The sequence below is a fragment of the Astyanax mexicanus genome, chromosome 22, assembly GCF_023375975.1.
Source record: "Astyanax mexicanus isolate ESR-SI-001 chromosome 22, AstMex3_surface, whole genome shotgun sequence".
In the NCBI taxonomy this organism is placed as follows: Eukaryota; Metazoa; Chordata; class Actinopteri; order Characiformes; family Acestrorhamphidae; genus Astyanax; species Astyanax mexicanus.
The window spans coordinates 27467178-27482690 of record NC_064429.1 but is presented as its reverse complement, the minus strand read 5'-3'; the positions used below and the strand labels follow the sequence as shown (position 1 = coordinate 27482690).

Sequence of the window (15513 nt, the reverse complement as noted above, 5' to 3'; positions counted from 1 at the left end):
CTCACCAAGCCGGTGACATGTATTTATTTATAAACTCCACAGCGCTGTGTTCACTTACATAAAGCCTGTATTAAGCCCAGAACTTTCTGTTTTTATAAACTAACCACACATTAGACAGTATTCCTAATAGTTAGCACTCCACAGCACTGTCATTATGTTATTAAGGTACATTAATGTTAATGTCACTGATTGGTTATAAGTTATATGAACCTTTTCTCGGCTCCACCGCTAACGTGTCCTCGGCTGAGACGGTGCAGCATTAAAACCTGCCTAAAATGCTCCATTATTATTGCCCTTTTTCCTCGTAAGCTGACGCTCTTTTCCCTCGCCGCTTCAAAATACCCTCTTCTAAACTAAAACCTCCTCTGCCTGCTCCTTCTTCCTCTACGTGGGTGAGTTTTTTTATTAAATAAAAGATTACTCGAAGCACAGAAAATTACTTGACCATTTTTTTAAATCGAGTAACTAGAATTACTCGATTAATCGTTTTACCCCTAGTCTCAAAATAACCTACCACAGCTTAATCTGGGGGATTCCTACTGATTCTATTTGACCTTTTTCCTGCCACATTCAGATTGACCTGTAGAGTAATATCAGAGACATTTCCTCAATCAGATCTCCAGCAGGCGTCTCAGTAAGATTCCAATCAGGCAGCTCACAGAGGAGCTCAAACTCATTAGAGCTGTGTTTCATTCAGCAAGACCTTCTTCCCTAAAGCCCAAGGACAGACGGCGGCTTTGAAAATCCCCGATGAGCAAACAGCATGTACAGCTTCCGCCCCAGTTGTGCTGAAAGATCTACTGCAAACATATACGAGCTCAGGAATTGTCCAGAAAAGGCAACACGATGGATAGAACTGGATGTAAACTTTTATTTTAAATGTTAAATAGTCAAATATTGACATTAGCCACTTTGCTTTGTACTACTGTATTTTTTGGACTAAAGGCAAAATAAAATATATATAAAATCCTTCAATTTTCCTAAAAATGGACAAATTGTGCCTTATAATTCAGTGCGCCTTATGTATGAATTCTACCAGTCAGGACGTAAAGAGCAGTAAAAAGTCACTCTGTTGAAGTACAGCATTATAAGGTTGAGTTTTTAGTAAAGTTTCTCCAGCACTAAGGCTGGGTACAGCAGCATTAGCATTAGCTGCTAACCGCAACAATAGCTCTTTCGTCGTTTAGAGGCGAGTATATTGAACCGTAGTCTGCATGTTTGCCATGTTAAAACAACACTCAGGGTTCCTCAGTCTAGCTCTATCGGGTGCTATTTACATCCTGCTAGCACTGTGGTTAGCGGCTAATGCTAATGCTGCTGCACCCAGCCTTAGTGCTGGAGAAACTTCACTGAAAACACACCCTACAATAATAAAATCTAAGCTCACTGTAAATAAGCGGAAGCGCTTTACTAATTCAAATACATTTTTTCAGGAGAGAAATCTGTGTAGATTAACATTTAGCGCTCGTTTTTTAAGAATTACAGTTTTGTTTACTTAGGCGCTTCCCCCAGCTTCCCCTTTAGAAGTTTCCCTTCATGGCAACACCCTTGCTGACTTCGATGTAGGCATCACTACTAGTGTCGCTTAGTGCGCCTTTTAATCTAATATGAGTTATGATTTTACAGTCATATCTGTATGGGTTACTGTGATCTGTAAGTAACCTTTGGTGTTCTTCTTGGACCCCTGCACTTCTGTCACTCTGGATTTAATGAGGTCATTGTTTGATGCATTGTGAGTGATAAAAAGACACACTGAAATCTGATAAAATCTCTACATTTAATGTACTTTCTGTTTGTTCAAACTATCAGAAATCGATCTAGACACAATCGAAATATGTCAGAAATCAGATTTGTGCTGTCAGTCGGAACATATCCATAATCTAAATGACTTAAACTAACCTCTATTACTGAAGAACTAAAGGAAACCTCCAGATCTCCTATCTCCCTGCTCTTAGAATGCACGGTGGTCTTCAGTGCCAGAGTGCATTACTGTGTAGCAGTGGACAGCCAGTCCACAGGGAGCCACTTCCTGTCAGAGTCCAGCAAGCACATTTCCATCACTTTAAAAATAGCCAGTCCCATTTGCTCACGTTGCACCTTCACCTCCACAAACTTCAGACATCCAGGAAACAAGAGAGAAAAAAAAACTCCACTCAGCCTGCCAGACACAGCGGTCCAGTCCGGCAGATCTGCGAGAAATTTGCATCTTACAAGAGAACCTTCTAGTCAGTGTAGGATGGAAAGGAATGCTGGAGGAGTGAGAGTTCTGAGAAAGTGTGAGCACTCTCTTAAAAATGAAGCAATGCCCTTTAAAATACTTCCAAAAAGACTCTATAGGCCATATTTGTGTGTGTGCAATTGCACGTATGTATTAGTGGGTACAACTAAAAGTCACCCAAAACATATGTTCACTGTACATTTGGACCTATATAGATATACCTAGTTATATACTAAGTTCACTCTGCAATTTTCTCTGAATTAACATCAGTTTCATAGGCCCTACAATAGAACCCTGAGGTACTCCAGAAAATGCTATAGTGTTACCAAATACTTAATATTTCATGCTGCAATAAATGTTGTGGTTGCTAAGGCAATGCTAGGTGGTTACTACACTGTCTCTAGACATATGGTAAGGTGTTGCTGTGTTATGGCTGTTGGTAGCTGGTTACTATTGTGTTTCAAAACAGATGTTAGGGTGTTTCTATGGTATAGGTGTTGAGTTTTAAGATGTTGCTAGCTAGTTACTACAGTGTTTCTAGACATAATAAGGTTTTGTTATGGTATGGGTGTTGCTAGCTGGATACTATGGTGTTTCAAGACAGATAATAAGGTGTTGCTATGGTTTTTAGTTTTGCTAGCTGGTTACTATGGTGTTTCAAGACAGTTGGTAAGGTGTCTCTAAATGGTTATTAAGGTATTGCTATGGTATAGATGTTGGGTTTTAAGGTGATGATAGCTCGTTACTACAGTGTTTTTAGATGGATCATGAGGTGTTGCTATGGTATGGATGTTGCTAACTGGTTACTATGGTGTTACTAAGTGGTTATTAAGGTGTTGCTATGGCATAGATGCTGGGTTTTAAGGTTCTGCCAGCTGGTTACTACAGTGTTTCTAGATGAATGATAAGGTGTTGCTCTGGTATGAATGTTGCTACATGGTTACTATGGTGTTTCAATACTGTTAGTATGGTGTTTCAAAGAGGTTATTAAGGTGTTGCTATGGTATAGGTATTGGGTTTTAAGGTGTTGCTAACTGGTTACTATGGTGTTTCAAGACAGATGATAAAGTGTTGTTATGGTATGGGTGTTGCTTGTTAGTTACTATGGTGTTTCAAGACAGTTGGTAAGGTGTTTAAATGGTTAATAAGGTCTTTCTATTGTATAGGTGTTGGGTTTCAAGGTTGCTATCTGGTTACTACAGTGTTACTATGGTGTTTCTAGACAGTAGATATTATGTTCCTATGGTAAATGTGTTCAGTTTTAAGGTGTTGATAGCTGGTTGCTATGGTGTTTTACAGACAGTAGATAAGGTGTTTCTATGGTACAGGTGTTCAGTTTTAAGGTGTTGCTAGCTGGTTGCTACGGTGTTTCTAGACAATTTAAAAGGAATTTCTAAGTGTCATTAAGGAGTTATATTGATATAAATGTTGGCTGAGCTTTTGCATTTTGAGCTTAATAAACTTAGGGTTTAAAAAAAGTTAAAGATTCAAGACTGGACCTACTAAATAAATGCCTGATAAATGATGTGAATTCCCAAAGGAATCACTGATGAAACCTAATTTGGAAGGTGTAGATGTCAGGCTGTTAACAGCACACAATACATCTTTAATCTAGACAATAAAGCATATTATATATTTATTTAGTCAGATGCATTTCCATTTTCACTGAACAATTAAGCTTATTGAACCAGACTCCTTGCTAGTGATCCAGTCTCAGAATTAGGATGACCCATTTTAACAGGTTACTGTTCATGTTATGTGTATTTTTAGATTTAAGCTTTAATAATTTTGCATATAAAAGACATTATGCAACAGTTTTACTTAAAATAACAGCTTAAAACCTAATTATTGTGATGCTCCCCTGGCTGTAGCAAGAAGATTAGTTTCTCTATCATTATCATGGTGGGCTAACACTATGCAGTACTATACTATTAGTACTATTAATACTTTATTACTATACTGCCTCAGTGCACATGGTTATTCACTTTCTGTAATAGTTCTGCATCTCTCAGCTTGTCCAGAAATGCATGTTTAAAGCTTTAGTAGTGGATCAAAGTGCAAATTACCCTCCCCTTCTGTAGAGGGAGTCCAGGAGTAGAAATAAAATAATTTCATAATGCTGCTTTAATGAGAGGAGTAAAGGAACCAGCAGATTTAACCTTTTTGGTATATACAGCTCTGGAAAAAATGAAAAGTTCACTTTAGTTTTTGAATCAGTTTCCATGATTTTGCTATTTATAGGTTTATGTTTGAGTAAAATGAACATTGTTGTTTTATTCTTTAAACTACAGACAACATTTCTCCCAAATTCCAAATAAAAATATTGTCATTTAAAGCATTTATTTGCAGAAAATTAGAAATGGCAGAAATAACAAAAAAAAAGATGCAGAGCTTTCAGACCTCAAATAATGCAGAGAAAACAAGTTCATATTCATAGAGTTTTAAGAGTTCAGAAATTAATATTTGGTGGAATAATAACCTTGGTTTTTAATCAAAGTTTTCATGCATATTGGCATCATGTTCTCCTCCACCAGTCTTACACACTGCTTTTGGATAACTTTATGCTAGACATAAAAGCAGTTTAAAGCAGTTAAGCATTTAAGCATAAAAGCATTTAAGCAGTTCAGCTTCGTTTGATGGCGTATGATCATCCAACTTCCTCTTCATTATATTCCAGGGGTTTTTTACTTTCACTCGTAAAATCAAACGGACCATGAAGTGTTGCCTTAGGGGATGGATTGGTATTGCCCATACCTGTATAAATTGTAAGGTGTTATCTTGTTAGTGAGGCTGAACACTGGCCAGTGTGCTCATGGCAAGGCAATAGTAGATGCCAGATGCATGAGACTTTACATTTTTTTACATAAGTTGAGGAAGCATTTTACATTTCTCGATCCACAGTATCACATGTGTAGAGGTAATACTGTACGTCATAGAAGGCATTACCCCCCACTGTGGACAGTGCAGTGGATGATAATGATCGTGATCAGCGGCATTTGACCGTCAGCATTTCTTTAGTATGTTTTAATCGGATGTGACGAAAGTCATGGGAAACAGGATTTTTGGCATGTCAGTGTACATCTATCTCAAGCTAAACAGCACTAAAGAGCGAGAGAGAACAACAGAGGCTTACAGAGAGGCTTCCAGAGTTGGCTGGAGCACCGGGGCTGCCCTCCACATAGGTTTCTGTTTTGGGCTCCACTGCCAGCTCAGCATCCAGAATCTTCTCCACCGGCATGTCCTCACTGGAGCCGGCCAGCTCCAGCTCAGCCTCGCTCCTCTCTTTCGCCCGCTGCCTCTCCTCCTGAACAGCTGGAGATACATACACGTATATTTACATATTTTTGACGCACATATAAACATAATCACGTACTGTATATAATACATGCAGACATGCAATCAAATCCATACATGCAAACACCAAATATGTATATATGTATATGTGTGTGTAATTCCACTAATACCTAGAAAAGCACAAAAGAAAACACACCCACACAATATATAAACACAATCATGTACTGTATATGAGACCCAATCAGTTCTATATATACAAACTCAAAAAGCGTAACATTATGACCACCTCTCGGTTTCTACACCTATTATTTATTTCTTCAGCACCGCTGATCATATAGGAGCACTCTGCTGTAGACAGGACCCTACAGGACTACCAGAGAGCAGATATTATATGGGTGGTGGATCACTCAGGATGCCAACAGGACACTGTCAACGGGATGTTTCCCACAGGACGCTGCCAACAGGACGCTGTCTACAGGACTCTGCCCGGAGGACTTTTTCCACAGAACGCTGCCTATAGGACTTTGCCACCAAGACGCTGCCGGCAAAAAAGCTGCCTATAGGATGCTGCCTACAGGATGCTGCTCAGAGAATGTTGCCTGCAGGATGCTGCCCACAGGACACTGCCAATAGGACATTGCCTACAGAACGCTGCCCAGAGGAAGCTGACCACAGGATGCTGCCTACAGGATGCTACTCAGAGGATGTTGCTTGCAGGATGCTGCCAACAGGATGCTGCCCACAGGACACTGCCAACAGGACACAGCCTACAGGATGCTGCCCAAAGGACCTTGTCAACAAGATAGTGCCCACATGACGCTGCCTTACCAACAGGATACTGCCAACAGGATGTTGCCCGCAGGATGCTGCACATCTGATGCTGCACATCAAAATGTTGCGCACAGGATGCTGCCTACAGGATGCTGCCTACAGGATGCTGCCAACAGAATACAGCCTACAGAATGATGCCAACAGAACAATGACCAAAGGATGCTGCAAACAGGATTCTGCTCAGAGGATGTTGCTTGCAGGATGCTGCCAACAGGATGCTGCCAACAGGATGCTGCCCGCAGGACGCTGCGAACAGGACCTTGCCAAAAGTATGCTGCCTACAAGAGGCTGCCCAGAGGGTACTGCCTACAGAACACTGCCCACAGGAAGCTGCTAACATGATGCTGCCTACAGAACAATGCCAACAGAATGCTGCCCACAGGATGCTGCCCAGAGGCCGCTGCCTACAGGACACTGCCCAGAGGATGCTACCTAGAGGACCTTGCCAACAAGATTATGTCCATCAGAATGTTGCCCGCTTGATGCTGCCTACAGGAGGCTGCCCACAGGATCTTGTCAACAGGATGCTGCCCAGAGGACCTTGCCAACAGGCCGCTGCCCACAGAGGATACTGCCTATAGGACGCTGCCCAAAAGACGCTGCCCACAGGACGCTGCGAACAGGACACTGCTGACAGGACCTTGTCAACAGGATGCTGCCTACAGAATGATTCCAACAGGATGCTGCCCACAGGACACTGTTGGTGGACTATTTTCATTCTAACAGTGACACTGAGGTGTTTAAAAACACCAGCAGCACTGCTGCACCTGATCCACTCGTACCATCGCCAAGCCAGTACAGTCAGTCACTGCAGTGCTGAGAATGAACGACCCACCACCCAAATAATTATAGCTGCTCTATGGTGGTCTATCCTGTGGGGTCCTGTCCATTACAGAACAGGATGAAAGCAGGAGGATGATACAGTATGCAGTTAAAGTGCTTTGCTTCTATATGATCAGTGGAGTTGAAAAGAACTAATGACGGATGTAGAATCAAGGAGGAGTAATAATGTTTGCTTAAATGACTGGCGGATGAGTCATTCCTCTACAGAACTACAGAAAAGCATGCAATCGCAGACACATTTATAAACATAATCACGTACAGTACGTACTGTATATACGATACATATAGTCAAGCAATCAAATCCATACATACAAACACCAAATATATATATTTATATGTGTGTGTAATAATTCCACTAATACAGAAACCACATAAACACACACACACAAGCATGTGCACACACACACACTCAAACATTTACACACACACACACACAGCTGCTTTCACTTTGCTCCTTGGCTATACATTTCCACAGCAACGGCACAGTCTGTTTTTAATGGAATAGAGTACATTATTCACAGACATGAGTGAGCGAGCGAGCGAGCGAGAGGAGAGAGAGAGAGAGTGAGCTAAAACCAACGCTGCCATCATAATTACACGAGTTCAGGAGGTCAAGCTCAACTTCTCCGCGTGGTTTGCAAGACTATATATTATTTGGCCACAAGCCAATACAAATATGATTCAGTAAATTGAACAGGCCTCCATTTTGCCAATAAAGGCGGTGTAATGGACAATAAAACTGTCCTTTCTACTTTCAGCCCAGTTGATTAGTTTGACAGTTCTGCCCTGCAAAGAAAGGGTCAGTGAAGTCTGTGTGTGTGTGTGTGTGTATATATACATACATATACATACAGCTCAGGAAAAAATTAAAAGAACTCTTCAGTTTGTGAATCAGTTTCTGTGATTTTGCTATTTATAGGTATATGTTTCAGTAAAATAAATATTGTTGTTTTATTCTATAAACTACGAACAACATTTCTCCCAAATTCCAAAAAAAAAATATTGTCATTTAGAGCATTTATCTGCAGAAAATAAGAAATGGCTGAAATAACAAAAAAAAAAGTTTATATTCATAAAGTTTTAAGAGTTCAGAAATCAATATTTGGTGGAATAACCCTGTTTTTTAATCACAGTTTTTGTGCATCTTGGCATGTTCTCCTCCACCAGTCTTACACACTGCTTTAGGCTAACTTTATTCCTCTCCTGTTGCAAAAATTTAAGCAAATATCTAGTTTGTAGCACTTCATCCCATTACACTTCATTTTTCAAAACAATTTTTTGTGGCCTGCATTCAGATTTAGAGCTTCTGTTTCTGACTTTACTTTATCTACAAGGTAGAGCAGCTAGGTAAGAGTGTGGACAGTGAGAATGAACAGCGTTTAAAAACTCCAGCAGCACTGCTGTGTCTAAACCACTGGAGTCCTGGCCATTAAGGAACATGAGGATAATAGTATATAATGGTATATAATATAGTATATAAGTATACAGGGATACAGGTTACATATGTGATCCTATCTCATTGATCAGTGGAGCTCCTAAATTGGATAATAGGTGTATAAATAAAAAGGTATAAAAATAATCTGTGCATGTACTGTATGTGTGTCTGCAGTGGCTGGCCTGGACCAGGTGGAAAATAAGAATGCAGTGTACCTCAGTTTTTGGATCATTTCACTCTCTCTCTGCACTAAGACTGAGTGTTAAAGGCTTTTTATGGCTTCTTTTTTCCACTGTTTGTCCAATGTCTCAGTAGAGTGTCAGTTTTCATTCACTTTCAGAAAGAAGCCCCACGGTTTGAAATGAAGACCTCAGTGGCTTTTTGTTCTGTCTGTCCGTCGGACCGGGTATTGATCTTTCTCTTAAATTCCGCCGTGTATCTACGTGATGAACAACACAAGCCTGGATAGTCTAGATATCATAAAATTGAAACGCTTCCCTTTTCAATCACAAGCTCAGCACAGCATGATCTGAAGGCCTGTCAAACTGAGGTTGAGCGTTGGTAGAACTGCACAGTAAGGCCCAAAAAGCATTGAAATTATTAATAAAGTTAATATAAGCCTTGAAATATACCACTACTGATATAAAGCTCTGGAAAATAAATAAGAGACTACTTGAAAGTGATGAGTTTCTTTGATTTTACCAAATTGAAAACCTCTGGAGTATAATCAAGAGGAAGATGGATGATCACAAGCCATCAAACCAACCAGCTGAACTGCTGGAGTGGCATAAAGTTATCCAAAAGCAGTGTGTAAGACTGGTGGAGGAGAACATGCCAAGATGCATGAAAACTGATTAAAAAACAGATATTCCACCAAATATTGATTTATGAACTCTTAAACTTTTATGAATTTAAAAAATGAATATCTGAGATCTGAAAGCTCTGCATCTGCATTTTTTGTTATTTCAGTCATTTCTCATTTTCTGCAAATAAATGATTTAAATGGCAATATTTTTATTTGGAATTTGGGTGAAATGTTGTCTGTAGTTTATAGAATAAAACAACAATGTTCATTTTATTCAAACATATACCTATAAACAGCAAAATCAGAGAAACTGATTCAGAAACTGAAGTGATCTCTTATATTTTTCCAGAGCTGTATATATACTGAAGCCATATGGTTCAGCAATAGCAGCTCAGTATATAAATAAATAAACACATAAAAAATCACCTTCTCTCTTCATGCCCGTGGCCAGACATTTCTGGTAGCGGCAGTACTGGCAGCGGTTGCGCTGGCGCTTGTCGATTAGACAGTCCTTGTTGTCTCTGCAGGTGTAGATCAGGTCTTTCCTCACCGTCCGCTTGAAGAAGCCTTTGCAGCCCTCGCAGCTGTAAACCCCATAGTGTTTACCTGCAACAGCCAATAGAGAGCCTTTATCAATCTTTCCTACAGCAGACACTTTTAATTATTATTAGACATTAGATGATCAATAATTGAGCATCGCCAAAATGTCACAGCTGTAAGGTTTGGGTGGAGGTTTTTAAATGTATCTCCTTCAACCACAGACGCAGCTCCTCTTCTGTGGAAGGTGGTGGATGGAAGTTAATTGGAACTCCTCAACACTCAACACTCTTTGCAACCTGTGCCATTATCTCCCAAAGTAAGGCTTGATTGACTGGTGTGATCTCTCAGAACCGTGCCTGGTACACTTAGACTTGAGCACGGTACGCATGCAGTGTCAGCGCTAACTATGCCCGAGCATGGACTCAAATGATAACAGTGATGCAACGTTCCTGTAAACAAACATGCCGGTGTTGTGTCAAATTCAGCACCGCCGTCAAGAAAAGCAAAAGCCCCCTCTCGGGAGTGTGCACTATATTGATATGTATGTAACCATTACTACAATAAGCGTGACTTTTGGCGTTTGTTTCTAAATAAGTTAATGTGGATTATCTCCGCTTTTATCAATTAGACGTGCTCCCGAGAGAGGGTGCTTTTCATGGCGGGGGTCTTAAATTTGGCACAAAACCAGCAATCCCACTGAGCAGTAAGTAATGATGTAAGCATGCGTGGGCACGGATTGTTTAAACGCAATGTGAGTGCAGGCCAACGAGGGGGGGGGTAGGGAGGGGGTAGAACTGTGCCTAGTGTGAGTACACCTCTAGTCAGCTACAACAAATCAACACACTTCTGACACCAACATTTTTAAGAAATACTTGTTCTCACATAGTAAACCTGTATGAATTTAATGTATTGCTAAACTAATGTTGCTTTTACACTGCCATTTTACTCAAGCTTTACGCTATTTCTGAATGGTTTTATCATTCACTGCTTTCTAACTTCCTAAACCCACAACTGTGTATGTGTGTGTGTGTGTGTGTGTGTAAGCGTGGTGTGTATCGCACCTGAGGAGCGGTCACCGCAGATGGCGCAGATGTGTTTGGTGAAAGACAGCGAGGTGCCGGTTGGTTGGGCAGGAACCTTCATGACCCCGTTCAGACCCAGAGGAGGTTTTATGTCTTCTGGGCTGCTGACTGAAATCATGGGGGAGCTGAGCTGTAACACACACAAATACACACACACACACACACCACAGTCACAAATCCATGTGCCAGATTCACACCTTTGTTTATGCAGTGAGGCCCAACAGAGGCCAAACACCCATTTACACTCGGGTAGAAAAATACACACTGTAATCCCCAAACTGGTTCTGGTCTTTGATGGCTAATGTTTGCATATACGAACCTGGCTTACAATATTAGTTTTAAATATACAGCATCAGTCAAAAGTTTGGACACACCTTCTCGTTCAATATTTTTTTAATTTAATTAATTTATTTTATTTTCTACATTGTAGATTAATATTAAAGACATGAAAAAGACATGAAAAAAAGAATTAAATCTCTCCTACTGCTAAAATCCACTTTTACTTGTTCTTTGTGAGATACTGTGGGTCTCTCTGAGTTGTATATGATGCTGCATATGAAACTGTTATTTAACCGTCATTGTCTGCAGTAGCTAGTAAAAGAAAATTCTCCGAAATACAAGCTGATCAGAAAAAGCATTGTGTCTACGTCAACTCGTGGCTCGTGAACGCCCACAGGTAGTGCTTAACCAAGGCTGCAGCAGAGCCGACACTGTCTCATTAGCTGAAGAGCTTACAGCTTTGTTTACACCAGCGAGTTAGCGTTAGCTATTTTGTGTGAGTAACTATTGGTTTTAATTGGATCTCCGGTTGATTCTGCATTTTACTGAGACCTTAACACAGACTAGGGAAGCATGGTTTGACATGATAGCATAACTCAACAGAACAAAGCGGGCGTCATTCATATCTGATTTTATGATATAAAGCGGACTCTGGGGCTTCAATGTGGTGAAAATGCCCAAGTACCAAATCACCAAGAGTTAGTAGCATTAGTTTAGCTGAAAGAAACTGTGTCAATTCTGTGGAGAGAGCCACAACGGGCAGAATGTTCATGAATATTCATGAGCAAGAGCCGGAATCCTGTCTTTCTTCAGAGACCTCTAATTCAGGGCTATAGAGAAACACTGTTGCACTTTTTTCCACAAGAAAAAAAAACGGCTTACTTGGCATTCATTCATACTAGAGACCACAACTAGACATTTTAAAATTAATGGAGAAAAAAAAATATGGAATGATGCCTTTAGGGGACACATATGAAATTTCACAGCAAACAAAAAAAGCATTGAGCTGGACAATAGCCAACTATTGTTCAGCACCTCCAGGAACTCCTTCAATACAAGAAGAAAACTATTCCAGATGACTCTACCTTGTGATAACACTGAGATTAAAATACCAAAAGTGTGCAGATCTGTGCTCAAAGATAAATGTGATACTTAGAAGAAGAAGAATCATTTGTTGTGAAGGCGGCCGCCCTAACTATAAAGCGCTGAGGAAACCCAGTTTAAATACTGTCAAAAGTGTTTTGTGTTTTTTATGCTGTTGCCAGGATATTAGGTCAATTACAACACAGGCTGCATTCATGCGTTTATTAATCTGTATAGATTTTCATACAGTGCTTCCAAGTAGTGAATCGACTTTACCGCCTAAACGGAACGCCACCTATTAAATGGACTGTAATTAGCACTCATACTTCTATCCCATAACTTCTTAAACCTTCCTAAAGTAACCAACTACCTTTTCCATTGTGTGAATGTATCAATAGAAACTGTAAAAAATGAGGAGGAATACCACCCAGTTACATCAACTTACATTACTGTTAACACTTTTTCTCCCTAAAACATCACAATTCAAGGCTCAGTACAGGCCGAGGCAGTGTGTAGCGATAAAATAATACACCCTGGCTGTCAGGAGCTGCGTCTAATTTCCTAAGTCTAAACACTCGCACCACCACATGAAGCTAGCTGTTGAAAGTGTCTGCAGCCTCCACACACCATTCATCTCCAACGGCCCAGAGGCCCAGCCGTGCATGACCACCACTGACAGATGAAGCCATGTGGGCACCTGGGAAAGGACATCTTACACACACACACACACACACACGCACACACACACATACACACATGTACTGGAAACACTCAAAAGCTCCAAAAAAAAAAGACACTTCTTTCTGTTTCCTTTTCACAGAAATCCAAACGCACACAGCCAACAAAGCCTTTTTGTTAAAAACTGAAATAAAAAGCAACAGATTCCCTGGAAATCTGTCCTGCTGATCTGACCTCTAACACACGCTCTGTTTTATAAAGGAGAATCAATCCTGGTGATGAAACACAAACTCAGGGAAACAGAAGAAGGATTGAAAGTGTTGCAGCTTGTTGCACACAAGCCTTATCTGTTCTGAATCAGTAAACTGTTAAATAATAAACACATGCTGCATTTACATTATCCCCTTCCCTAACTCTCTCTCTCTCTGACTCTCACTAATTTACTTCTTTACTCACTCACTCACTCACTCCTCCACTCACTCCCTCACTCCTCCGCTCACTCCCTTGCTTACTTACTCCCTCACTCGTTCACCCCCTCATTTAAACTCATACAATTCTCCTCCTTTCTTAATCTCAGTTTGGAGATGGTGGAGATTCTGTTTTTATTACTTTGGTACTCACTAGTTTACTTCACTTACACTTTATTGACTCACTTACTCACTCTCTCGTTCACTCACTCACTCCTTCACTTACTCCCTCATTCATTCCTTCACTTTTTCCCTCCTTCTCTTCCATATTCACTCTTTTACTCCCTCCATCATTCACTGCCCTACTTACTCACTCATTCACTCACTCACTTCCTTATTTACTCCTTTATTTACTCATTTCTTCACTTACTCCCTCTTTCTCTCCTTCATTTACTAACTTACTTATTTACTCCTTCACTTACTCACTTTTTCACTCCTTCACTTACTCACTCATTCACTTCTTCACTTACACATTTACTCCTTTAATTACTCCCTCATTCACTCCTTCACTTACTCATTCACTTCTTCACTTACACATTTACTCCTTTAATTACTCCCTCATTTACTCCTTCACTTACTCACTTACTCATTCTCTCCTTCACTTACTCACTTACTCATTCACTCCTTCACTTACTCTTTTACTCCCTCCCTCTTTTCCGTCCTCCTACACTCAACCATTCATTCACTCCTTTACCTACTCATTACTCATCCCTTATATACTCTTTCTTTCAATCCTTCCTCTCACTTCTTCATTCACTCCTTCACTTACCCCCTTATTCACTCCTTCACTCACTCCCTTACTCCTTCACTCCTTCACTTACCCCCTCATTCACTCCTTCACTCACTCCCTTACTCATTCACTCCTTTACTTACTCCCTCATTTGCCACTTTCCTCACTCACTCATTCACTCAATCACTTACTCTCTCATTCACTCCTTCATTCACTCATTTACTACTTCCCTCATTTACTCACTTATTCACTCCTACACTTACTCCCTCATTCAGTCCTTCACTCACTCACTTATTCACCCTTTCACTCACTCCCTCATTCACTCCTTTACCCATGTGATGGTAGTGATTCTGTCATCAACAATCACTCCTTCACTAAGTCCCTTTCAAAATCACTCTATTAACTAACTTGCTTACAAACTTATCCAATCATCCTCTTACTCCAGCACTTAGCCTTTCACTCCCACACTCTCTCACTTGCTCATTCACTCTCTCATTAACTCACTCTTCACTTCCAAGCTTCCACACTCTCTCACTTAATCACTACATTCTGATGTGTTCACTCCTTCACTCCCATACTCTCTTATTTGCTTCATCACTTAAATGTTTTCAGATAAGTCCCTTTCATACTCGCACAGAAAGCTAGATCTCATCTGGACATTACCTACAGAAGCTGTAGGCCCTCTCTGTGAACATAAATGAGCATTACCTGGACTTTATCCTGCCAGCACCTGAGTGCAAAGTCTGGGTAATGTCTGAGTAAAGCCACGTGTAAAAAGACTAAGTCATTTTAAGGACAATTCCTCATAGTGGGAAAACAGTAATGTTTGGACTAGGCCTGTCACGATAAGATTTTTTTGTAGACGATATATTGTCCCAGAAATTATTGCGATACACAATCTATTTGTAATTTTAAGACTATTAAATGGCACTAAAATAATGATAACAGAAATGCATATAAAAGCAATTATACACTTTTTAAAGACAACTGTCACGGCCTCGCTCTGTTCCCCTGTGTTTCTCCTGTAATTTTCCGCCACGTGTCTTTAATTTGTAGCTCTGCCCTTTCCCCAGGTGTTCATTGTTTCATGTTAGTATAAATAGTACCTGTTAGTCTATGTTTGCGGTCGGACTTTGCACCTTCCCCAGTTGTCTGTCACGTCACGTTATTGCTTTCTCCACGTTTCTTATTTACTCGCTCTTGTTTTTTGTCAGTCACGTCATTTCTA

General features: G+C 40.4%; 1 protein-coding gene across 1 annotated transcript in view; it reads right to left on the bottom strand.

Annotated features, from left to right (window-relative positions):
* rxrab (retinoid x receptor, alpha b) overlaps window positions 1-15513 on the bottom strand; it is a 104449-nt gene that overhangs the window by 19034 nt on the left and 69902 nt on the right. Inside the window, exons 4-6 of the mRNA XM_007243872.4 lie at window positions 11028-11178; window positions 9853-10032; window positions 5352-5530 (exon numbers count right to left, since the gene is read on the bottom strand). Of these exons, the coding sequence (XP_007243934.1) occupies window positions 5352-5530; window positions 9853-10032; window positions 11028-11178 (510 nt within the window). The remainder of the gene's footprint in view (window positions 1-5351; window positions 5531-9852; window positions 10033-11027; window positions 11179-15513) is intronic.